This window comes from Bufo bufo, chromosome 8 (genome assembly GCF_905171765.1).
Source record: "Bufo bufo chromosome 8, aBufBuf1.1, whole genome shotgun sequence".
Taxonomy (NCBI): Eukaryota; Metazoa; Chordata; class Amphibia; order Anura; family Bufonidae; genus Bufo; species Bufo bufo.
In genome coordinates, this window is record NC_053396.1 from 98,299,715 (window position 1) to 98,325,780 (window position 26,066).

General features: G+C 44.7%; 1 protein-coding gene across 1 annotated transcript in view; it reads left to right on the forward strand.

Moving 5' to 3' along the window:
* The first annotated feature begins 17,311 nt into the window (after window positions 1-17,311).
* The window catches only part of GCNA (germ cell nuclear acidic peptidase), a 61,682-nt gene continuing 52,927 nt past the window's right edge, over window positions 17,312-26,066 (forward strand). Inside the window, exons 1-3 of the mRNA XM_040405921.1 lie at window positions 17,312-17,582; window positions 22,250-22,409; window positions 22,503-22,557. Of these exons, the coding sequence (XP_040261855.1) occupies window positions 17,520-17,582; window positions 22,250-22,409; window positions 22,503-22,557 (278 nt within the window). The 5' untranslated portion in view covers window positions 17,312-17,519. The remainder of the gene's footprint in view (window positions 17,583-22,249; window positions 22,410-22,502; window positions 22,558-26,066) is intronic.

Genomic DNA, 26,066 nt, shown 5'->3' on the forward strand with positions numbered 1-26,066 from the left:
ATATAAGGCCAAGCTATAGCATAATAAAATTAGAGTGTTTCTCGGAGATGTGTGTGTCTATTATTGCCAACTGAGAAACATCTCTCCTGACGTCAGTGTCTCAAACCAAGGTTGTCGTAGAGGTCCAGAAAGGTCCAAATCCTTTCAGTGTCAAAAAAACCAGTCCAGCAAAATCTGCCTTCCAAATACCGTATGGCATTCCTTTCCTTCTGCGCCCTGCCGTGTGCCCGTACAGCTGTTTACGACCACATATGGGGTGTTTCTGTAAACTACAGAATCAGGGCCATAAATATTGAGTTTTGTTTGGCTCTTAACCCTTGCTTTGTTACTGGGAAAAATGGATTAAAATGGAAAATTTGCCCAAAAATTGAAATTCTGAAATTTCATCTCCATTTGCCAATAACTCTTGTGGAACACCTAAAGGGTTAACAACGTTTGCTAACTCTGTTTTGAATACCTTAAGGGGTGTAGTTTCTTAGATGGGGTCACTTCTATGGAGTTTCTACTCTAGGGGTGCATCAGGGGGGCTTCAAATGGGACATGGTGTCAAAAAAAACCAGTCCAGCAAAATCTGCCTTCCAAAAACCGTATGGCATTCCTTTCCTTCTGCGCCCTGCCGTGTGCCCGTACAGTAGTTTACGACCACATATGGGGTGTTTCTGTAAACTACAGAATCAGGGCCATAAATATTGAGTTTGGTTTGGCTGTTAACCCTTGCTTTGTAACTGGAAAAAAATTATTAAAATGGAAAATCTGCCAAAAAAGTGAAATTTAGAAATTGTATCTCTATTTTCTATTAATTCTTGTGGAACACTTAAAGGGTTAACAAAGTTAGTAAAATCAGTTTTGAATACCTTGAGGGGTGTAGTTTATAGAATGGGGTGGTTTCTATTATGTAAGCCTCGCAAAGTGACTTCAGACCTGAACTGGTCCCTAAAAATTGGGTTTTTGAAAATTTCTGAAAAATTTCAAGATTTGCTTCTAAACTTCTAAGCCTTTAACATCCCCAAAAAATAAAATATCATGCCCAAAATGATCCAAACATGAAGTAGTCATATGGGGAATGTAAAGTAATAACTATTTTTGGAGGTATTACTATGTATTATAGAAGTAGAGAAATTGAAACTTAAAATTTAAACTTGGAAATTTGCAAATTTTTCTAAATTTTTGTTAAATTTTGTATTTTTTTATGCAAATTTTTTTTCTTTTTTGACCCAATTTTAGCAGTGTCATGAAGTAAAATATGTGACGAAAAAACAATCTCAGAACGGCCTGGGTAAGTAAAAGCGTTTTAAAGTTATCAGCACTTAAAGTGACACTGGTCAGATTTGCAAAAAATGGCCAAGTCCTAAGGTGAAATAGGGCTGAGTCCTTAAGGGGTTAAGCATAAAGGTAAAATGTATCAACTCAAATTCACCACTTATATGAAGTATGATGTGTCATGAGAAAACAATCTCAGAATGGCTTGGGTCAATAAAAACATTCCAGAGTTATTGCCACATAAACTGACATATGTCAGATTTGAAAAATGGGGCTCCGACATTTGGTCCAAACTGGCTGCCACTTGAAGGGGTTAACAGACGTCAGGAACGCTTGGAGGCTTCTTGCTAATTACTTTTACTTTCTCCCAAATGTATGATTAGGTGAATGTTTTATTTGTAGCAATAAAGAAAACCCTGACAGAACATCTGGATAAAAAATTGGTTTGGAACTCCAATGAATATTTTTATGTTGGAAGGTGTTATGTCAAAAGGGGCCCTTTGTCTGTTTTATGTTGGTATTGTGTTATATGTTGTATGTTATATAGTTATATATGTTATGTGTTGGGACATCTGATTAGGACCAGTGCACTGTTATACACCAAAGCAGAACTGACTGAGGAAACATGGTACATTTCACCAGACCATAAGGGGTGTGGACAAGTGATGTAAAAAGGAGCGGGAAAGGTGGGATATTGTAATGAGTGGACTTCAATTACATCCTATCTACTGATACATGATCCTATAGGTAGTAAGAACCTTCTTATTAACAACTGCAGAACAAGATGTTCAAACAATCAATTGTATCTAAACCAAACACTGAGATTTCTCCAATGCAGTAAGAGTCCTTCTTTACATCTAATGATATCACATGCAGTGACGAAACACTTCAACAAACTCCCAGTGAGCACGTGTTTACTTTAAGTCTCTCTCCAGTTAGGAAACTTCCCTCCTCAGCAGCATTTTAAAGGGAAAAACAATCAGGTGGAAGGATGGGTTACCAGAGTATTTGCATCAACAGACTATAAGGGGAATGCAACTTTTCCAATTAATAATCCAGACTGAGTTTCTTGTAGTTGGTTTCAGGTTATTCAAAGATGGATCATCTTGGACAGGATATGATGCCTCTACCCAAACTGTTTTCAAGTAAGAACCACTCTCTCCAGCAATGTCAGTGCAGGAGACGGAGCTAAAAACACTCGCTGAGGTTTGTAAGATGGCTCAGGGTAAGACTGCTAACATTAATATAGATTCTAGGTATGCCTTTGGTATTACCCATTATTACAGTGTAATCTGGAGGAGCAGAGATTTTGTTGGATCCATGGGTAAGTGCATCAATAATGAATGTTGAATGTGTGAAAGGTGTTTGATGCCCTGATGCTACCTGAGGAGCTAAAGGCTAAACTATTACCTGAAGCCTACTGTAAGTGGGGGTCTATGTGATACAGGCTTGTTTAGGGCCAGTAGACTTCTAAAATGTGAGTCCGATACAGGCTACTGAGGCTGAAGGGAAAAATGGAAGAAAGAAGTAGAAGCAATGAGTGAGAATGAACTCTGGAGGCTTGTAAACTCTACCTTAGAGCATGGGCAAATCAAGAGAGGGAATATGTGATTGTGTTCAGTGGTGGATGGCTCCTGGGTTCAACAATGCTGCCACCAGGTTAGTCCAAGGTTGAATGAGGGGTGCTATAATAATGATGAGAGAACTATGGGACTTCCAGGGAGGCATATGCCCAGGTCATCTTACCCATTTCAGAGACCGCGTATTGAGTACATTCAGTTACCAAAGGTAGAATAGCGTGAATATGTCCTTGTCTGTATTAATCTCTTTCCAGGATATTCAAAAACCTGGCCTGTAGCAAAGGCAACAGTAAAGACTACAGCTACGAAGATACTGGCTGAGGTAGTATATAGATATAGGGTTCCAGAGAGGATGGAGGGTAATAAGGGAATTCATTTTACAGAAGAACATTGGGTATGGTGGAGAGATAGAATAATGACATGTTATTGAAAGATCAAGGCAAAGGTAAATAATGTCACTCCATAGTTCTGTATTCAGGAAGGATCGTGCCTCAGAAGAATATCTTCTTGTCACCGTATGAGATATTCTTGGGCTATATTATCTAAGACAGGGCTATACAGTATTATCTCCAAGAGGCCCAGATATTGTATTTCTGATCTTGCTACCTATTGTTATGGTATGTGTCTTCTGACCCATGAGGATCAGAAACACCAAAGTGGGGAAGTGGGCTATACTTTGTATAAGATACAGGCTGTACTAGTAATCAGATCAGGTTGTGGTCTTGGACAAGTTTGTGGAGATCTGTAATACAGTCTAGAATTTATAGTTCTTTTAGAGAGGAGCAGTGGAGACAAACTGCTAGTGTGACATCTGTATGGGAGTCCTAAAAAACTAACTAATTGCTGTAGATAACTAAGTGTGTGATTCCCTTCCAGATGTGAATTCAGTGGCTTTACCTTTTCACAAACCCTGTGAGCATTGATGATTGGGCAGGTGTTAAGAGACATAAGGAAAACTTTGAATTACTGATTTGATCACTTTAAAATTAGTGAAGCGTTTGAAGGAGAAACCACCTGGAGACACACCGACCATTACGAATACATCTGTAACTAAAGGGAAACATAAGGAGAGTCGTCAGTCTCTGCATTGTGCTGCTTATTGGACTTCTGAAGTTTAAAGGACATTTAGGACAATACATTTATTCATCGTCATATGGCTACTGCAAAAATGATCAATTTGATTGTTTGATATGTACAAATTGTTCAAATGATTACAATGTTATGTTTTCTATTCCTGTTACTGTGGAGGAGCTGATGACACCATATTGCTGGAATTTTATACTGTAACATAGAAACATAGAATGTGTCGGCAGATAAGAACCATTTGGCCCATCTAGTCTGCCCAATATACTGAATACTATGGATAGCCCCCGGCCCTATCTTATATGAAGGATGGCCTTATGCCTATCCCATGCATGCTTAAACCCCTTCACTGTATTTGCAGCTACCACTTCTGCAGGAAGGCTATTCCATGCATCCACTACTCTCTCAGTAAAGTAATACTTCCTTATATTACTTTTAAACCTTTGCCCCTCTAATTTAAAACTGTGTCCTCTTGTGGTAGTTTTTCTTCTTTTAAATATGCTCTCTTCCTTTACCGAGTTGATTCCCTTTATGTATTTAAAAGTTTCTATCATATCCCCTCTGTCTCTTCTTTCTTCCAAGCTATACATATTAAGGTCCTTTAACCTTTCCTGGTAAGTTTTATCCTGCAATCCATGTACTAGTTTAGTAGCTCTTCTCTGAACTCTCTCTAGAGTATCTATATCCTTCTGGAGATATGGCCTCCAGTACTGCGCACAATACTCCAAGTGAGGTCTCACCAGTGTTCTGTACAGCGGCATAAGCACTTCACTCTTTCTACTGCTTATACCTCTCCCTATACATCCAAGCATTCTGCTGGCATTTCGTGCTGCTCTATTACATTGTCTTCCCACCTTTAAGTCTTCTGAAATAATTACTCCTAAATCCCTTTGCTCAGATACTGAGGTCAGGACTGTGTCAAATATTCTATATTCTGCCCTTGGGTTTTTACGCCCCAGGTGCATTATCTTGCACTTATCCACATTAAATTTCAGTTTCCAGAGTTCTGACCATTCTTCTAGTTTTCCTAAATCCTTTTCCATTTGGCGTTTCCCTCCAGGAACATCAACCCTGTTACATATCTTTGTGTCATCAGCAAAAAGACAAACCTTACCAGCGAGGCCTTTTGCAATATCACTTATGAAGATATTAAACAAAATCGGTCCCAGTACAGATCCCTGTGGAACCCCACTGGTAACATGACCTTATTTTGAATGTTCTCCATTGACTACAACCCTCTGTTGTCTGTCACTCAGCCACTGCCTAATCCACTCAACAATATGGGAGTCCATGCTCAATGACTGCAGTTTATTGATAAGTCTTCTATGTGGGACAGTGTCAAAAGCCTTACTAAAATCTAGATATGCGATGTCTACTGCACCTCCACCGTCTATTATTTTATTCACCCAGTCAAAAAAATCTATAAGATTTGTTTGACATGATCTCCCTGAAGTAAACCCATGTTGTTTTTCATCTTGCAATCCATGGGATTTTAGATGTTCCACAATCCTATCCTTTAATAGGGTTTCCATTAATTTGCCTACTATTGATGTCAGACTCACTGGTCTATAGTTGCTCGATTCCTCCCTACTACCTTTCTTGTGAATGGGCACGACATTTGCCAATTTCCAATCTTCCGGGACGACTCCTGTTACTAATGATTGGTTAAATAAATCTGTTAACGGTTTTGCCAGCTCACCACTAAGCTCTTTTAATAATTTTGGGTGTATCTCATCAGGCCCCTGTGACTTATCTGTCTTCACCTTAGACAGCAAACTTAGAACATCTTCCTCTGTAAAGATACATGCATCAAACGATTTAATAGTCATTCTTTCTAGTGGAGGTCCTTCTCCTTTTTCTTTTGTAAAAACTGAACAGAAGTATTCATTAAGGCAGTCGGCTAGCCCTTTATTCTCTTCTACATACCTTCCGTCCTTTGTTTTTAATTTAGTTATTCCTTGTTTTAATTTCCTTTTTTCATTTATATATCTGAAGAATGTCTTATCCCCTTTTTTCATAGACTGAGATAGTTTTTCTTCTGCCTGCGCTTTAGAAGTTCTTATAACTTGCTTGGCCTCTCTCTGCCTAATCTTGTAGATTTCCTTATCTTCATTGCTCTGGGTTTTTTTATAATTACAAAATGCTAGCTTTTTATTTTTAATGATTTGGGCCACTTCTGCTGAGTACCACATTGGTCTCCTCCTTTTTTTGCTTTTACTGACGAGTCTAATGCAATTTTCTGTTGCCTTCAATAATGCACCTTTTAAGTAGTCCCATTTCTCCTGGACTCCATGTAATCCGTTCCAGTCTGATAAGGACTCATTTATGACTAATTTCATTTTTGAAAAGTCTGTTTTTCTAAAATCTAAAACTTTTGTTTTTGTGTGGTGTACAATGTGTGGTGTACAATGTGAATTAGTGGGTGTTAGGCTTAGGCCTCATGCACACGACCGTTGTGTGCATCCGTGGCCGTTGTGCCGTTTTTTTTCGCGGACCCATTGACTTTCAATGGGTCCGTGGAAAAATCGGAAAATGCACCGTTTTGCAGCCGCATCCGTGTTTCCTGTCCGTCAAAAAAATAGGACCTGTCCTATTTTTTAGACGGACAACGGTTCACGGACCCATTCAAGTCAATGGGTCCGTGAAAGAACACGGATGCACACAAGATTGGCATCCGCGTCCGTAGGTTACTTTCATACAGACGGATCCGAAGATCCGTCTGCATAAAAGCTTTTTCAGAGATGAGTTTTCACTTCGTGAAAACTCATATCCGACAGTATATTCTAACATAGAGGCGTTCCCATAGTGATGGGGACGCTTCTAGTTAGAATATACTACGAACTGTGGACATGACTGCCCCCTGCTGCCTGGCAGCACCCGATCTCTTACAGGGGGCTGTGATCCGCACAATTAACCCCTCAGGTGCTGCACTATTAGATCTGGTGACAAACAGGGTCTCTGCTAGGCAAAGGCTTCTGCCCAGCAGTGATCCCGGTGACGTCACAGACACTAATCGGCTAGGGCAGCGCTAAAGCCTGCTGATTAGTGCCTGTGACGTCACCGGCAACACTGCTAGTTGGAAGCCTCCACCAAGCAATGTAAAATATAAACAAAACAGCCCTTGCCTTGTGCGACACAGCGCAAGACAATGGAGAGCATCGGAGCATGAAATGCACAGACGCTCATCTCAGAGGGGTGAAAAGGAGGAAATGTTAGGGTTCAGACAACCCTTTTAACTTTCTCTACATGATAAATGCTATTTGCGGAAATGAGACAACCCCTTTAACTGCCTCCGGACCGCCTAACGCAGGATCGCGTTCCGGAGGCGGCTCACCCAGGCAGAGTCACGCATATATGCGTCATCTCGCAAGACGCAAGATTTCCTGTGAACGCGCGCACACAGGAACTGCAGGTAAGCGAGTGGATCCAGCTTGCCAGCGGCGATCGTTCGCTGGCAGGCTGTAGATGCGATTTTTTTAACCCCTAACAGGTATATTAGACGCTGTTTTGATAACAGCGTCTGATTTACCTGCTACCTGGTGGTCCCTTTTGCTTGGATCGACCACCAGAGGACACAGGCAGCTCTGTAATAAGTAGCACCAAACTACACTACACCCCCCACTGTCACTTATTAACCCCTGATCACCCCATATAGACTCCGTGATCATCCCCCTGTCATTGATCACCCCCCCTGTAGGCCTCCATTCAGACGTCCGTATGTGTTTTGCGGATCCGATCCGTAAAACACATACGGACGTCTGAATGGAGCCTTACAGGGGGGTGATCATTGACAGGGGGGTGATCACCCCATATAGACTCCCTGATCACCCCCCTGTAAGGCTCCATTCAGACGTCCGTCTGTGTTTTACGGATCCACGGATCGGATCCGCAAAACATACGGACGTCTGAATGGAGCCTTACAGGGGGGGTGATCACCCGATATAGACTCCCTGATCATCCCCCTGTGATTGATCACCCCCCTGTAAGGCTCCATTCAGACGTCCGTATGTGTTTTGCGGATCCGATCCATGGATCCGCAAAACATACGGACGTCTGAATGGAGCCTTACGGGGGGGGTTATCACCCCATATAGACTCCCTGATCATCCCCCTGTGATTGATCCCCCCCCCTGTAAGGCTCCATTCAGACGTCCGTATGTGTTTTCCGGATCCACAAAACACATACGGACGTCTGAATGGAGCCTTACAGGGGGGTGATCAATGACAGGGGGGTGATCAGGGAGACTATATGGGGTGATAACCCCCCCCGTAAGGCTCCATTCAGACGTCCGTATGTGTTTTGCGGATCCGCGAAACACGGACACCGCGGATCCGCAAAACACATACGGACATCTGAATGGAGCCTTACAGGGGGGTGATCAATGACAGGGTGGTGATCACCCCATATAGACTCCCTGATCACCCCCCTGTCATTGATCACCCACCTGTAAGGCTCCATTCAGACATTTTTTTGGCACAAGTTAGCGGAAATAGATTTTTTTTTTCTTACAAAGAAAAACTTGTGACAAAAAATTAAATCTCACATGTCTAAAAAAATTTACGCATTTGGATTCCGTGAGGGGTATGGTGAATACCCCTCACGGAATCCAAATGCGTAAATTTTTTTAGACATTTATATTCCAGACTTCTTCTCACGCTTTAGGGCCCCTAAAATGCCAGGGCAGTATAAATACCCCACATGTGAACCCATGTCGGAAAGACACCCCAAGGTATTCGCTGAGGGGCATATTGAGTCCATGAAAGATTGAACTTTTTGTCCCAAGTTAGCGGAAAGGGAGACTTTGTGAGACAAAACAAAAACAAAACAATTTCCGCTAACTTGTGCCCAAAAAAAAAATTCTATGAACTCGCCATGCCCCTCATTGAATACCTTGGGGGGGTCTTCTTTCCAAAATGGGGTCACATGTGGGGTATTTATACTGCCCTGGCTTTTTAGGGGCCCTAAAGCGTGAGAAGAAGTCTGGGATCCAAATGTCTAAAAATGCCCTCCTAAAAGGAATTTGGGCACACATGTGGTAACGCCGTACTCAGGAGAAATTGGGGAATGTGTTTTGGGGTGTCATTTTACATATACCCATGCTGGGTGAGATAAATATCTTGGTCAAATGCCAACTTTGTATAAAAAAATGGGAAAAGTTGTCTTTTGCCGAGATATTTCTCTCACCCAGCATGGGTATATGTAAAAAGACACCCCAAAACACATTGCCCTACTTCTTCTGAGTACGGCGATACCAGATGTGTGACACTTTTTTGCAGCCTAGGTGGGCAAATAGGCCCACATTCCAAAGAGCACCTTTTGGATTTCACAGGGCATTTTTTACACATTTGGATTTCAAACTACTTCTCACGCATTAGGGCCCCTAAAATGCCAGGGCAGTATAACTACCCCACAAGTGACCCCATTTTGACAAGAAGACACCCCAAGGTATTCCGTGAGGGGCATGGCGAGTTCCTAGAATTCTTTATCACAAGTTAGCGGAAAATTATGATTTTTTCTTTCTTGCAAAGTCTCATATTCCACTAACTTGTGACAAAAAATAAAAACTTCCATGAACTCACTATGCCCATCACGAAATATATCAGAAATATCTCGGCAAAAGACAACTTTTCCCATTTTTTGATACAAAGTTGGCATTTGACCGAGATATTTATCTCACTCAGCATGGGTATATGTAAAATGACACCCCAAAACACATTCCCCAACTTCTCCTGAGTATGGCGATACCAGATGTGTGACACTTTTTTGCAGCCTAGGTGGGCAAAGGGGCCCACATTACAAAGAGCACCTTTAGGATTTCATAGGGCATTTTTTACACATTTTGATTTTAAACTACTTCCCACACATTAGGGCCCTTAAAATGCCAGGGCAGTATAACTACCCCACAAGTGACCCCATTTTGGAAAGAAGACACCCCAAGGTATTTCGTGATGGGCATAGTGAGTTCATGGAAGTTTTTATTTTTTGTCACAAGTTAGTGGAATATGAGACTTTGTAAGGAAAAAAAATATATATAAAAAAATCATCATTTTCCGCTAACTTGTGACAAAAGATAAAAAGTTCTATGAACTCACTATGCCCATCAGCGAATACCATAGGGTGTCTACTTTCCGAAATGGGGTTATTTGTGGGGTTTTTCTACTGTCTGGGCATTGTAGAACCTCAGGAAACATGACAGGTGCTCAGAAAGTCAGAGCTGCTTCAAAAAGCGGAAATTCACATTTTTGTACCATAGACATGTAGAACAATAAATTTAGAGAAAAATTTATATATAGATGTCGTTTTTTAACCGCCTCCGGACCGCCTAACGCAGGATCGCGTTCCGGAGGCGGCAGCCCTGCGCACAGTCACGCATATATGCGTCATCTCGCGAGACGCGAGATTTCGCTCAAAGCCGGCCCGCGCATGCGCATCGCGGGCCGGCAAAAGTTGAAGTATTTCGTCACCAGCCTGCCAGCCAATGATCGTGGCTGGCGATTTTCAAAAAATCAAATCAAAAGCCAGATAACACATTATATTTGTAAATATGATGTGTTAAATGGCTTGTCTGCTCCTCTGCTGGTCCTTTTCGTCGGTTGGTTCCAGCAGAGGAGCAGACATCACAGTAAGTAGCACCAAACACCACACTTAGCCCCAGATCACCCCCCATCACCCGAATTAACCCCTTGATCACCTAGTGAAAGGAAAAAAGTGATCAGTGTAAACTGTCACTTTTTTTTCCCACTGGTATTGACTGATAGGTTTTAGGATAGTTTAGGCCCCTTGGTTAGGTAGTTTAGCGTCAGTTAGCGCCCAGCCCACCGCACTGCAGTCACTGATTAGCATATCGCTAATCAGCATTTGTACTTTTATAGTATCTGTAAGTGATCAAAACTGATCACAGTCAGATCTATAATTGTATTATTGTCACCTTAGCTCGCCCTCCACCCAAAACGCAGTGTTTGCCCGATCAGGCCTGATCGGTCGCCCACACGTGCGTTCACCCACACCCGCCCCAGTGACAAAAAATATATATTTTTTTGATCACTGCACAATCACTTTCCAAGCGCTGCGGCGATAAAAAAAAAATCAGTTTTGATATTTTTTATCAATCGCAGCGGCCTCCGGTACTTCGCTAGCCTCCCCTTTGTAAGACAGGCCTGCTTTTTTTCTTGGGTAGTCTCAGGGAATACCCCTAAATTTAGTAGTCCAAAATGTCAAACAGGGGGTATTCTTCTGAAGAGGCCTACAGGATTCTGACCCAGTCGGATGAGGAATGGGAACCCTCATCTGACGAATCTAGCGGGTCAGAATATGAACCTGTAGAAAGCAGTGGCAATCTGACCCAAAGTTCGGACGAGGAGGTCGAGGTCCCTGATAGAACCAGGCGTACCCGGCCCCGTGTCGCTAGACCACAGGTTGCGCAGGATCCGCTTCAAGAGCAGCAGAGTGGGGCTGGCGCTGTCGGATCACGTGGTGAGGCATACACCAGCAGCGCAGCCCTCCCTGGACCCAGTACCAGCACTGCCGTACAACATGGTGAAGTGGCGAGCACCAGAAGGGCAGTTGAAGCTGGTACGGTGGCACGTGCAGTAGTTACCCCGTCGCAGCCACCGCACAGACAGGCCCGTAGACCCCCTGAGGTGCTGGCAAATCCTGATTGGCAGTCACCAACTTCAGCCGCACCATTAGTTCCCCCTTTCACCGCCCAGTCTGGAGTTCGGGTTGAGACAGCTCAGATCGGTTCGGCCCTGGGATTTTTTGAGCTGTTCTTGACTGCGGAGCTCTTGGACTTAGTCGTGGCAGAAACAAATCGGTATGCCACTCAATTTATATCCGCCAACCCGGGAAGCTTTTATGCCCAGCCTTTCCGGTGGAAACCAGTCCAAGTTTCCGAAATTAAAATTTTTCTGGGTCTTCTCCTCAACATGGGTCTAACCAAAAAGCATGAATTGCGGTCATATTGGTCCATGAACCCGATTCATCACATGCCCATGTTCTCTGCTGCTATGTCCAGGGCACGATTTGAGGCCATCCTGCGTTTCCTGCACTTTAGCGACAACACCACCTCCCGTCCCAGAGGCCACCCAGCTTTTGACCGGCTCCACAAAATTCGGCCCCTCATAGACCACTTCAACCAGAAATTTGCAGATTTGTATACCCCAGAGCAAAACATCTGCGTAGACGAGTTCCTAATACATTTTACCGGGCGCCTTGGCTTCAAACAATACATCCCAAGCAAGCTCGCCCGGTATGGGGTCAAATTGTATAAGCTCTGTGAAAGGGCCACAGGCTATACCCACAAATTTCGGATCTATGAGGGAAAAGATCAGACCCTGGAGCCGGTCGGTTGCCCTGACTACCTGGGGAGCAGTGGGAAGACAGTCTGGGACTTGGTGTCACCCTTATTTGGCAAGGGGTACCATCTTTATGTGGACAATTTCTACACAAGTGCGGCCCTCTTCAGGCATTTGTTCCTAGAACAGATTGGCTGCTGTGGCACCGCGCGAACTAGTCGCGTGGGCTTCCCCCAACGGCTCGTTACCACCCGTCTTGCAAGGGGGGAGAGGGCTGCCTTGTGTAACGAAGAACTGCTCGCGGTGAAAAGGAGAGACAAGCGTGACGTTTACATGCTCTCCTCCATTCAAGCAGACACGACAATACAAATTGAGCGAGCAACCCGTGTCCACGACTATAATTGGCTCATAGGAGGGGTGGACTTCAATGACCAGATGTCTCCGTATTTAGTTTCCTGATGCACCAGACGCTGGTATAAGAAGGTGTCTGTATATTTAATTCAATTGGCGATGTACAATAGTTTTGTTCTCTACAGTAAGGCTGGGAGAACACGATCCTTCCTCAAATTTCAGGAAGAGATCGAGAACCTCCTGTATCCAGAAGGTTCCGTGGCCCCAACCACCAGTGTAGTTAGCCGTCTACACGAGCGACATTTCCCCAGTGTCGTTCCTGGTACCTCAACCCAACCGTCACCCCGAAAAAGATGTCGTGTCTGTAGCAGGAGTGGAATAAGGCGTGACACCCGCTATTTCTGTCCTGACTGCCCTGACCACCCTGCCCTATGCTTAGAGGAGTGTTTCCGGAAGTACCACACACAGGTACACTTAGCATAGGGATTGCATCTCACAGGACAGGCACACAGGGCTATTAGGGCCCTTTTACTCACAGCTGCTGCAAACCTCTCCTTTCACCTGGGATAAAGTGCATAATGTACTTCGCCACATCTTTGGGCGATTTGCGCTTTGCACATTGTCCCATGGGGAAGGAGAGGTTTGTCCTATAAAAGGTAAAAAAAAAAAAAAACACCAGTAAGCAAAAAAGTTAACTTTCAGTTCAAAAAGTTAAAAAAAAGTTTATATGTTCTGTTCAAAAGTTATTATAAAGTTAATAAAATTTATTGCGTTGTGGCCTGTTTTTTTCTTTTTTTTACCTTCCAGGTGGACCAACCGATCGACTAGCTGCAGCACTGATGTGCATTCTGACAGAAGCATTGCGCTGCTGTCAGATTACACACAAGTCGGTGTATGCGGCGCTGCAAGACAAGATTTCTCCTCTGCAGTAAAAGATACGTTTGCCGAGGCATATGAGCTGAGGAGGTGGCGGTGTTCATATACTTTGGCAAACACTTTGTATATATAAAAAAAAATAAAAAATCGTTCAGAGGCTGAACGAAAAAAATAAAAAATCTCATTACCCGTATGCTCAATATAAGGAGAATAGCAGAAACTCCTAATGCTGGCCATACATGTAATGATTGCGGAGACCCTCAAATGCCAGGGCAGTACAAACACCCCACAAATGACCCCATTTTGGAAAGAAGACACCCCAAGGTATTTGCTGAGGGGCATATTGAGTCCATGAAAGATTGAAATTTTTGTCTCAAGTTAGCGGAAAGGGAGACTTTATGAGAAAAAAAACAAAAAAATCAATTTCCGCTAACTTGTGCCAAAATTATTTTTTTTCTATGAACTCGCCATGCCCCTCATTGAATACCTTGGGGTGTCTTCTTTCCAAAATGGGGTCACATGTGGGGTATTTATACTGCCCTGGCTTTTTAGGGGCCCTAAAGCGTGAGAAGAAGTCTGGGATCCAAATGTCTAAAAATGCCCTCCTAAAAGGAATTTGGGCACCTTTGCACATCTATGCTGCAAAAAAGTGTCACACATGTGGTATCGCCGTATTCAGGAGAAGTTGGGGAGTGTGTTTTGGGGTGTCATTTTACATATACCCATGCTGGGTGAGATAAATATCTTGGTCAAATGCCAACTTTGTATAAAAAAATGGGAAAAGTTGTCTTTTGCCGAGATATTTCTCTCACCCAGCATGGGTATATGTAAAATGACACCCCAAAACACATTGCCCAACTTCTCCTGAGTACGGACATACCACATGTGTGACACTTTTTTGCAGCCTAGGTGGTCAAAGGGGCCCACATTCCAAAGAGCACCTTTCGGATTTCACCGGCCATTTTTTACACATTTTGATTTCAAACTACTTACCACACATTAGGGCCCCTAGAATGCCAGGGCAGTATAACTACCCCACAAGTGACCCCATTTTGGAAAGAAGACACCCCAAGGTATTCGCTCATGGGCATAGTGAGTTCATAGAAGTTTTTATTTTTTGTCACAAGTTAGTGGAATATGAGACTTTGTAAGAAAAAAAAAAATAATTAAATCATCATTTTCCGCTAACTTGTGACAAAAAATAAAAAGTTCTATGAACTCACTATGCCCATCAGCGAATACCTTAGGGTGTCTACTTTCCGAAATGGGGTCATTTGTGGGGTGTTTGTACTGTCTGGCCATTGTAGAACCTCAGGAAACATGACAGGTGCTCAGAAAGTCAGAGCTGCTTCAAAAAGCGGAAATTCACATTTTTGTACCATAGTTTGTAAACGCTATAACTTTTACCCAAACCATTTTTTTTTTTACCCAAACATTTTTTTTTTTATCAAAGACATGTAGAACAATAAATTTAGAGAAAAATTTATATATGGATGTCGTTTTTTTTGCAAAATTTTACAACTGAAAGTGAAAAATGTCATTTTTTTTGCAAAAAAAATCTTTAAATTTCGATTAATAACAAAAAAAGTAAAAATGTCAGCAGCAATGAAATACCACCAAATGAAAGCTCTATTAGTGAGAAGAAAAGGAGGTAAAATTAATTTGGGTGGTAAGTTGCATGACCGAGCAATAAATGGTGAAAGTAGTGTAGGTCAGAAGTGTAAAAAGTGGCCTGGTCATTAAAGGGTTTCTATCACTTCATATGACATAATTAGCTGGCAGACACTAGCGATCTGCTAGTGTCTGCTCTGGCCAACCATCCTACTATAATCACTTGTGGGGCAGCGGTTTTGCTAAAAAACTAACTTTTATAAATATGCTAATGAGCCTCTAGGTGCTATGTGGGCGTCATTAGCACCTAGAGGCTCCGTCTACCTTCATACACAGCGGCCGCCCAGCACGTCCCTCCAGCCCGCCCATGTCCTCCTCCGTGTGACGCAGCGGCCGAATTCTCGCGCATGCGTCGTGCGCGGCTGTATTCGGCGCATTAGAGATGTCTGAGCTCGGAGCGGTCAGACATTCAATGCGCATGCGCCGAATACAGCCGCGCATGCGCATTGAATGTCTGACCGCTCCGAGCTCAGACATCTCTAATGCGCCGAATACAGCCGCGCACGGCGCATGCGCGAGAATTCGGCCGCTGCGTCACACGGAGGAGGACATGGGCGGGCTGGAGGGACGTGCTGGGCGGCCGCTGTGTATGAAGGTAGACGGAGCCTCTAGGTGCTAATGACGCCCACATAGCACCTAGAGGCTCATTAGCATATTTATAAAAGTTAGTTTTTTAGCAAAACCGCTGCCCCACAAGTGATTATAGTAGGATGGTTGGCCAGAGCAGACACTAGCAGATCGCTAGTGTCTGACAGCTAATTATGTCATATGAAGTGATAGAAACCCTTTAAGGGTGTTTAAGCTATAGGGGCTGAGGTGGTTAAGTTCAGGAGTTTAATCTCACAACTATATATTTTTTTTAGGCTACTTTCACACCTGCGTTCGGTGCAGATCCGTTTGCATTATTCATAAAAAAAAAAAAAAAAGTCTAAGTCAAAATGGATCAGTCTTGACTTACATTGAAAGTAGTGTTGAGTGAACTTCTGTTTTAAGTTCGGCTTCCGGTTAGCGGAGAATCCCGATATGGATTCCGAATTCCGTTGTGGTCCGTGGTAGCGGAATCAATAATGGCCAATTATTGATTCTGCTACCACGGACCACAACGGAATTCGGAATCCATATCGGGATTCTCCGCTAACCGGAAGCCGAACTTAAAACAGAAGTTCGCTCAACACTAATTGAAAGTCAATGGGGAACGGAATCAGTTTTCACTTGCACCATATTGTGTCAGTGAAAAGCGGATCCGTCCCCATCGCCTTTCATTGTAAGTCAGGACGGATCCGTTTGGCTCCGCATCGTCAGACGGTCACCAAAACGCTGCATGCTGCGTTTTAGTAACAGTAAAAAAAATGCAACGGAGACCAAACTGATGCATTGTGAACGGATCCTTATCTATTCAGAATGCATTGGGGCTGAACTGATCAGTTTGGGGCCGCTTGTGAGAGCCCTTAAACGGATCTCACAGGCGGACCCAGAAACGGCAGTGTGAAAGTAAATGTACTCACCCTTTCTCTACTAATAGCCCAGCTTAAACTACTGCTCATGTTGGGTGTAGGCGAGAGAAAGCAGAGGTATCGACAGACCAACCAACCATTTGTTTTATTCATATGAAAAAAAACAACAAAGAAAACAACTGAGGAGAACTTGGTGCCTCATATTCTGCTTCAGGTTCCTTTGTAATCATCCAAACCGGCCGCGGCTTCTCAGAAGACCTACTAGGTAGTCCGAGCCTGCAGAGGGCCATGTCAGACTACTGAAGGGAAATACAAAAGCGCCTAAAACGTGGTGGGTACCAGGGTTGCAAACCTGAGTCTTATCCCAAAAATCACAAATAGGCAAATTTTTTTTTTTTATGGACAAATGGAGAAAAACGTAATGAATAATGAAGATTATAACTCATACATGTCAATAGCTCAATATACCGGTAATAAGTCATTACCGGAATTTACTAGGAGCTGAAAAATTATAATTTCCACCAAAATAATCCAGTCAAGCACCGCCGCCTCCAAACAATCAGGGACAGATACATTTTTTTCACCACACAGGGTAAAATGTCGCCTATTTTTACAGACTATCCAGAATTTTCTGGACGCTTGACAACCCTGGTGGATTCACAGCAGAAGAGGCGCCAAGTCCTGTGTGTACGAGGTCTGCGGGAGACAGAACCAGCAAGGACAGCCTCCATAGAAAGACACAGCGCGTCCTCCAGACATCGCTCGTCCTTATAACCCAGTCTGAGGGACAGAAACCGCTCGCACACAACAGCAGTTTCCTGTGTGCGGGCTTTTGAGTGTCCCGGAAGTATTGCTGCGCCAGGCCGTGCATTACCCGGAAGTATATAGAGGCTCCCCCTCCTGGTCCGCGGGAAGTTTAAATCTTTGTTTTCCTGATACGCTGCAGGGCCATGGCTGCCGAGTCACAGAGCCTCCTGGAGAGGATCGCGGGCCGACTACAGGGGGCTCAGGCTGTGAGTGGATGAGGGGCCGCAGACTGAGCTGTCACCGGCTGCTCCTCCTATGTGCACGTCCCTGCCTGTGCCTGCTGCTCCTCCTATGTGCACGTCCCTGCCTGTGCCTGCTGCTCCTCCTATGTGCACGTCCCTGCCTGTACCTGCTTCCTCCTATGTGCACGTCCCTGCCTGTACCTGCTTCCTCCTATGTGCACGTCCCTGCCTGTACCTGCTTCCTCCTATGTGCACGTCCCTGCCTGTACCTGCTTCCTCCTATGTGCACGTCCCTGCCTGTACCTGCTTCCTCCTATGTGCACGTCCCTGCCTGTACCTGCTTCCTCCTATGTGCACGTCCCTGCTTCCTCCTATGTGCACGTCCCTGCCTGTGCCTGCTTCCTCCTATGTGCACGTCCCTGCCTGTACCTGCTTCCTCCTATGTGCACGTCCCTGCCTGTGCCTGCTGCTCCTCCTATGTGCACGTCCCTGCCTGTGCCTGCTGCTCCTCCTATGTGCACGTCCCTGCCTGTACCTGCTGCTCCTCCTATGTGCACGTCCCTGCCTGTACCTGCTTCCTCCTATGTGCACGTCCCTGCCTGTACCTGCTTCCTCCTATGTGCACGTCCCTGCCTGTACCTGCTTCCTCCTATGTGCACGTCCCTGCCTGTACCTGCTTCCTCCTATGTGCACGTCCCTGCCTGTACCTGCTTCCTCCTATGTGCACGTCCCTGCCTGTACCTGCTTCCTCCTATGTGCACGTCCCTGCCTGTACCTGCTTCCTCCTATGTGCACGTCCCTGCCTGTGCCTGCTGCTCCTCCTATGTGCACGTCCCTGCCTGTGCCTGCTGCTCCGCCTATGTGCACGTCCCTGCCTGTACCTGCTTCCTCCTATGTGCACGTCCCTGCCTGTACCTGCTTCCTCCTATGTGCACGTCCCTGCCTGTACCTGCTTCCTCCTATGTGCACGTCCCTGCCTGTACCTGCTTCCTCCTATGTGCACGTCCCTGCCTGTACCTGCTTCCTCCTATGTGCACGTCCCTGCCTGTGCCTGCTTCCTCCTATGTGCACGTCCCTGCCTGTGCCTGCTGCTCCTCCTATGTGCACGTCCCTGCCTGTACCTGCTTCCTCCTATGTGCACGTTCCTGCCTGTACCTGCTGCACCTCCTATGTGCACGTCCCTGCCTGTACATGTCCCCGCTGCAGCTCCCTGCTTCCTCCTATGTGCATGTACCCGCTGCACCTCCTATGTGCATGTACCCGCTGCACCTCCTATGTGCATGTACCCGCTGCACCTCCTATGTGCATGTACCCGCTGCACCTCCTATGTGCATGTACCCGCTGCACCTCCTATGTGCATGTACCCGCTGCACCTCCTATGTGCATGTACCCGCTGCACCTCCTATGTGCATGTACCCGCTGCACCTCCTATGTGCATGTACCCGCTGCACCTCCTATGTGCATGTACCCGCTGCACCTCCTATGTGCATGTACCCGCTGCACCTCCTATGTGCATGTACCCGCTGCACCTCCTATGTGCATGTACCCGCTGCACCCTGAAGGGTTGCTTTTTTTTCAGTCTCCCATTACATAAATGTATTTTTCCATTGATCTAACAGTAATGTTTTTTTTTGTGGGCTGAGTTTATTTATTTTTTTAAAAGCAGTGTTTTGGGGCTACTGAAGTGTAGAACTTATTAGGCAGAGTTCACATTACTGTTCAGCCTTTCTGCTCTCCTGTGGGAAAGGACGGATTCGGCCCATAACTGAGCTGAACGGAGCCCACGGGCCCCATAGACTATAATGCTGTTGTGCACACAGCACTTTTGTTTCCACTTCAAAAATCTTCCTCTGAGCGGAAACCTAACGGACCCCATTATAGGCTATGTTCAGCTCAGTTATGTGCAGAATCCATCCTTTGCGTTCTTCTGAAATGTTAAAGGGACATTCTGTTTTATGAAAGCAACAAATAAAGTGACCCCCAGACAACCCTTAGAGGGGTATTCCTGTTATTAACTTATCTCCTTGGTGATAACTATTAGATCGATGGGAGTCCTATCCAGAGATAGCTGAGCGCTGTTCTTGGTTATCTCCGGAACTCTCGTATAAGTTAACGGGGCAGCTGCCCAACTGGCTGTTCTGTTCATTTTGGGGGTGCCTCTGTTCTCATGATTGGAGGGGGTCCCAGTGGTAGTCATCCTCTATCCTGTGGGAAGGGATAAGTTAATTTAACCAGAAAACCCCTTTAAAGGGGTTGTCTCATCATGGACAATTGGGGAATATCGCTAGGATATGCCTCCATTGTCTTATAGGTCCGGGTCCCACCGCTGGGACCTGCACCTATATCGAGAACGGAGCCCCTCAAGTGAAGGAGGGCGCACTGCGCATGCGCAGCCGTCCTCCGTTCATTTTCTATGGGGCAGGCGAAAATGGCTGAGCGCTGGCTCGGCTATTTCTGTCAGCCCCATAGAAATTAATCGGTGCTTGCGCTGCGCTTGCTCGGTACGCTCCCATTCACTTCTATGGGGAGCCGGCTTGGTGGTGGCCGGACCGGAGTCCTCCAGCCACCAACTTGCGGGGCTCCATTCTCTATATAGGTGGGGGTCCCAGTGGTGGGACCCACACCTTTTAAAGGGAACCGGTCACCGGGAGTTTGTGTATAGAGCTGAGGACATGGGTTGCTAGATGGCCGCTAGCACATCCGCAATACCCAGTCCCCATAGCTCTGTGTGCTTTTATTGTGTAAAAAAAACCGATTTGATACATATGCAAATTAACCTGAGATGAGTCCAGTATGTGAGATGAGTCAGGGACAGGACTCACCTCAGGTTGATTTGCATATGTATCAAATCGGTTTTTTTACACAATAAAAGCACACAGAGCTATGGGGACTGGATATTACAGATGTGCTAGCAGCCATCTAGCAACCCATGTCCTCAGCTCTATACACCAAATCCCGGCGACAGGTTCCCTTTAAGACCATGGGGACATAGCCTAGCGATATGCCCCCATTGTCTGATAAGACAACCCCTTTTAGTGTTGTCTAGGGTTCACGTTATCTTGTTGTCAGAATCTCCTGTTATTAAAAATTCTGCTCTGTTCAGCTGCAGACCCTCTTTAAAATACAATGGGGGGCATTTATTATCCAGAAATATACCTATATTGTGCGTATTTCTGGCGCAGATTGAGGCGCAAAGGTTATTTGCGACGTAAACTGCAACTTTTTCGCACTTGCGCCAGGTCTAAAAAAAAAAAGGGGGTGGGCCGACAGGCCCATCTCATTCATCATTTTCTATGCCTGTTTTAGGCGTAGAAAATGATGAAAGTGTAAGCCAACAAGAAAGCCGAAGTTATGTAGAGGTCGGAGCATCTTCATAACTCCTGCGGATCCACCGACTGCTTATAGGGGTTATTAAAACCAGCGTTTAAAACGCCTGTCTTAATAAATGACCCCCATTGTGTCTATAGCTCGACCTGTGATTTTATTCTCCCCTATGATCTGGCGCACATTTATTACACGCCTCTCTGGCATGGTCAATATTGAAGCCCTCATACTATGGGGGTCATTTACTAAAGACCAAGGTTTCACTGGCCAATCTTGATAAAAACCCCACTGGAGGAAGTTCTGACCAGTTTACGAAGGCTGGGTTCACATTGCGTTTTTGTCTAATGTTTAAAGGCGTTCTACACTTTAGATAGATCATCAGCATTGGGTGTCGGACATTGAAGTGAACGGAGCTGAGCTGCGCCCATGCTAGTGATAAGTCATGATGTCACTGGGCCTGCAGAAAACAACGAGAAGGCCGCAGCTCTACTGCGAGCGATGTTGCCTTCTCAAACAGCTGATTGGCTGGGTTCCCAGGTGTCGGATCCCTGCCGATCAGATGCTAGTGATCTATCCAAAGGTCTAGAACTCTTAACATATACAAAAAAAGTATGTTAAATGGATGCCTCTGACAGATTGCATACAGTAGAGTTCCATTATAAAAGTGTGTGTATATATATTTATTTTTATTGGATTCTGCAGGATGAAAAATGTAGTGTACTGCACTTTTGTATCCCCCCCCCAAACGTGTTAAACTTTGGGCAAAAACTTGATGTCAGCCCAGCCTAGGTCTCAGGCCTCTTAATAAACTTGTCACTTCTGCTGTCTATTCGCCAGAACTGAATTCTACTCCAAATGCCCGCTGAAAGGGGCTAGGGTGCAAAAAGTAAAAAATCTGCACGTTTCCTGGTAATTGTGACAAAATTAGAGACTTTTCTACGTAGTTATAATAAATGACCCCAATCTTTGTGCTGGCTGAGCCTTTAAAAAAAAATAATAATAACTTTAAACCACCCCTTTCAAGTTCTGTTTTATGATGGTCTACCTGTAATTCCATATTTATATATGTATATAATGTGTTTGAGATGCATATAATCATGTAGAAGGGATCACAGCCCTTTAAGGATGTAAAAATGATAGCTTTATTCCTCAGTATCCATAAAAACACAACATTTTCAGCTCCCACCTTGAAAAAAAGCTCCAGTTGGGAGCTGAAACGTATCTTTATGGATAATTGGGACTAGTTGATCAAGGTCTGGACTGTGCACCATACTTTGCTTAGTCCTGCTTCTTTTGTTTTTTTTTTGTGTGTATATATATATATTATTTATTTATTTTTGTTCCCTTATTTGGTAAATTAATTCTAGTCTAGGACAAGACAAAAGTCTCCACCCCGGCTACGGAGTCCAGAAGGCGATTACAGTCCTCAGTTTCCTTGTGTACACGAGTTAGTCCTGACCGATTCAGCAGAGGACAATTCTCCTCCAAAGCAACTTTCACAGGAAAGCAATAGGGCCAAACAACCAGGTATATGCATCACTGAAGGAAGGGGGGGTTATCTGTCCTCACTTTATGAATTGCCTTGATTATTTGTCGCTAACTATTATGTGGTGTTTTCAGAATCCAAATTTTCTCTGACAGCTAATCTCCCCAGCTCAGTTCAAGAGAAACCAAGGTATTTATTAATTTCTCTTTGTGAGTGAAGTTTGGAGATCAATGTCTCAGCATACGGCCACACGGGTGACATTTCTGTTGCGGCTTTTGCTATGTTTCTTTGTTTCGGTGTTTGCTGTGGATTTCACACCATGCATTACAAACGGTGAAATATTTGATATCTGCAGCATAAATTGACATGGTGCAGATTTAAAGTGAATGTGTCATCCGAAAATGACCTCTTGTTTAAAGTGGTTATCTAGGAATTTAATATTGATGGAATATCCTCAGGATTGGTCATCAGTATCATATAGGCAGGGATTCAACTCCCAGCACCCCCGCCAACCAGCTGTTTGAAGAGGCTGCTGTGCTCACTGGAGCTCTGGTTAGTGCTGCAGCATCCTCACCGCTTGCCAAGCACAATGTTGTACATTCTGTAGCGGCTGTGCTAAGCCTAGGGTCTGCCACGGCCTCTTCAAACAGCTGATCAGCGAGGGTCCTGGGAGTCCTGAGGATAGGCCATAAATATCAAATTCCGGATAACCCCTTTAAACAATGTTTTCCAGGATGACACCCATGTCAGCACATTTGTACAAAAAAGTCCTACTGGACAAGATACCAGCTTTACCCAAATACAAATGTATCATAAAACATAACTTTTAATTATGAGTCTAAAATTGTATACTGTGAGCTAAACCAAAAGAGAAATTAAAATAAACTGTTCCCTAACTGCATTGGCTGTGGTATGTGCTTGATGCTTCACTGTACCAACAGGGATGTGCACTCTCCCCGTTATGGATACTGACACTGATATTACTGAATTGACACTATCCAATTCCTGCACTAACGCTGTGACTCACTCCTGCACATGACTGTCACTTGAAAGAGCACCTATAACTCGGCACAAAGGGTCAGGAGAAAACCTACAAACTGCCCCCCGACATGTTTCGCCAGCGAACCTGGCTTCTTTAGGGCTATTGGGCAGCATTGGATAAGGAACGCTAGAGCTGAGGTATAAATAACCTCCCTATGCATGATTGATAGCTGAAATGGCCACGTGGAATTGCAGACGTCATAAAAATGGGTGTGTATACTTAACATGGACAACAAATCCACACAACCCCAAGTGGCATACAAGCCACCTTACCTCCAATCACAATGCCCGAGTCTGGCTCTTATGACTATCTGCACGGGATGCCGATGCGCCTGAACTTAGTAACCAGTGATAATGGACCCACTGAGGCTGCGCGAGAACTTCTGAGTTTATTTCCTTAGTTTGCCATCTAGTGCACATACCATGCACTGTTTGCAGATGCGCCGGGACTTAGCCCGGTTACCATCTTTGAGTCCGTACTGGTACCTCCTGCGCAGCCAGTAGTTTGGCAATTTATGAATTCATTGATGAAATATTCTTTCTTGTCCTATGGGTTTTTAAAAGACTTGGTTTTGACAAAGGGATAAAATGAGCGCCTTACACAAGGGTGTGTGCTCCTCACTTTGGTGGCCAGCCATGTACTCTGGGATTGTGTTGCACTGAATACACTATGGACCAAAGAGTCCTTGAGATTTTTACCTCTACGGTAAGTGATGCTAGGATGTGTAGTAATTACCTCCCTAAGGTCATTATCCGCTTGTAAGATGTGCCAATGCTTTCTTAAAATCTGAAAGACCTTGGTATTCTGTGCATCAAAAGTGCCAATACATCTAATCACCTTGGGTATAGAGGTGTGTTTTTATCACACAGCAAATCTGAGCGGTCTGTCCCCTTGGCCCTGGAAAAGGCCTTATGTAGTACCGGTACTTTGGGTATCATCTTTCCCTAAAACGTAAATAAAGGTCATTTAATGAAACCAGAGTCTTCTGTGCAATTTCTCCAGGCCCTGATATATTGATCTAAAGGGATACCTCTCAAGCAGTACTGGATGGTGGCTTTGCCAGTGTAACAAATTATTGGTGGACGAGGGTTTGCGAAACACCTCCGTTAGGATGCATCCACGGAAAGCCTCAGGTCCAGAAAAGTCAACGATTGACTTGATTTCTGACGTGAATCTCGTGCCTCTCATTACAGTTTAGAAGTATCACAAATTCATTAAATTGTGCTTCAGTGCCATCCCACAGTATTAAAACATCTACGTATCTTCCCCAAAACAAAATGATTAGTGTAATTTTGAAAAGATCCTGTGAAAACAATAGGGGACGGATCCGTTTTGCAGCCCATAGACTTCTATTATGACAGAATGCCTCTAAAGGCATTACGTTATGCATTCCGTCATAGAATTGCGTTATGGTCCGTGTTAACTGAATCCATAAGGCAATTCACTTTTTACCACAAAACGAAGTGTGAACGAATTTCAAAATATGAAATTTTCTCATCTCTAAAGATAATAATCATAGCACCAGCATAGCCGAAGAGAAGTTGGAATCTGCTTCTAAAAAAGATGGCCCTAGAGGAGCCAGTATCGCTACCGTTGATACTGAACCTTCTTTGCCAGGGTCCTCTACTTCATCCGGATCTGAAAAAATTTAATTGGAAAGCATGGGTCCTGAAAGGCAGATGCTAAAAATGCAGTGTTTATCTGACACTGTTATTTCAACTCTACAGAACAGCCGTAAGCCAGTAACATTGGCAATATACAATAAGATATGGAAAAAATTAGATTCCTGGTTAGGCCTCTTTCACACTTGCGTTGTCCGGATCCGGCGTGTACTCCACTTGCCGGAATTACACTCCGGATCCGGAAAAACGCAAGTGTACTGAAAGCATTTGAAGACGGAACCGTCTTCCAAATGCGTTCAGTGTTACTATGGCACCCAGGACGCTATTAAAGTCCTGGTTGCCATAGTAGTAGTGGGGAGCGGGGGAGCGGTATACTTACAGTCCGTGCGGCTCCCCGGGCGCTCCAGAATGACGTCAGAGCGCCCCATGCGCATGGATGACGTGATCCATGTGATCACATGATCCATGAGCTTGGGGCGCCCTGACGTCACTCTGGAGCGCCCGGGGAGCCGCACGGACGGTAAGTATACCGCTCCCCCGCTCCCCACTACACTTTACCATGGCTGCCAGGACTTTAGCGTCCCGGCAGCCATGGTAACCACTCTGAAAAAGCTAAATGTCGGATGCGGCAATGCGCCGAAACGACGTTTAGCTTAAGGCCGGATCCGGATCAATGCCTTTCAATGGGCATTAATTCCGGATCCGGCCTTGCGGCAAGTGTTCCGGATTTTTGGCCGGAGCAAAAAGCGCAGCATGCTGCGGTATTTTCTCCGGCCAAAAAACGTTCCGTTCCGGAACGGAAGACATCCTGATGCATCCTGAACGGATTTCTCTCCATTCAGAATGCATTAGGATAATCCTGATCAGGATTCTTCCGGCATAGAGCCCCGACGACGGAACTCTATGCCGGAAGACAATAACGCAGGTGTGAAAGAGCCCTTAGTAGTAGTCCACCCAGGCTGTTTATCCCCTACAGTAGCACAAATCTTAGATTTCTTGAAGAGATTTGATCTAAGACCTAGCACGCTGAAGGT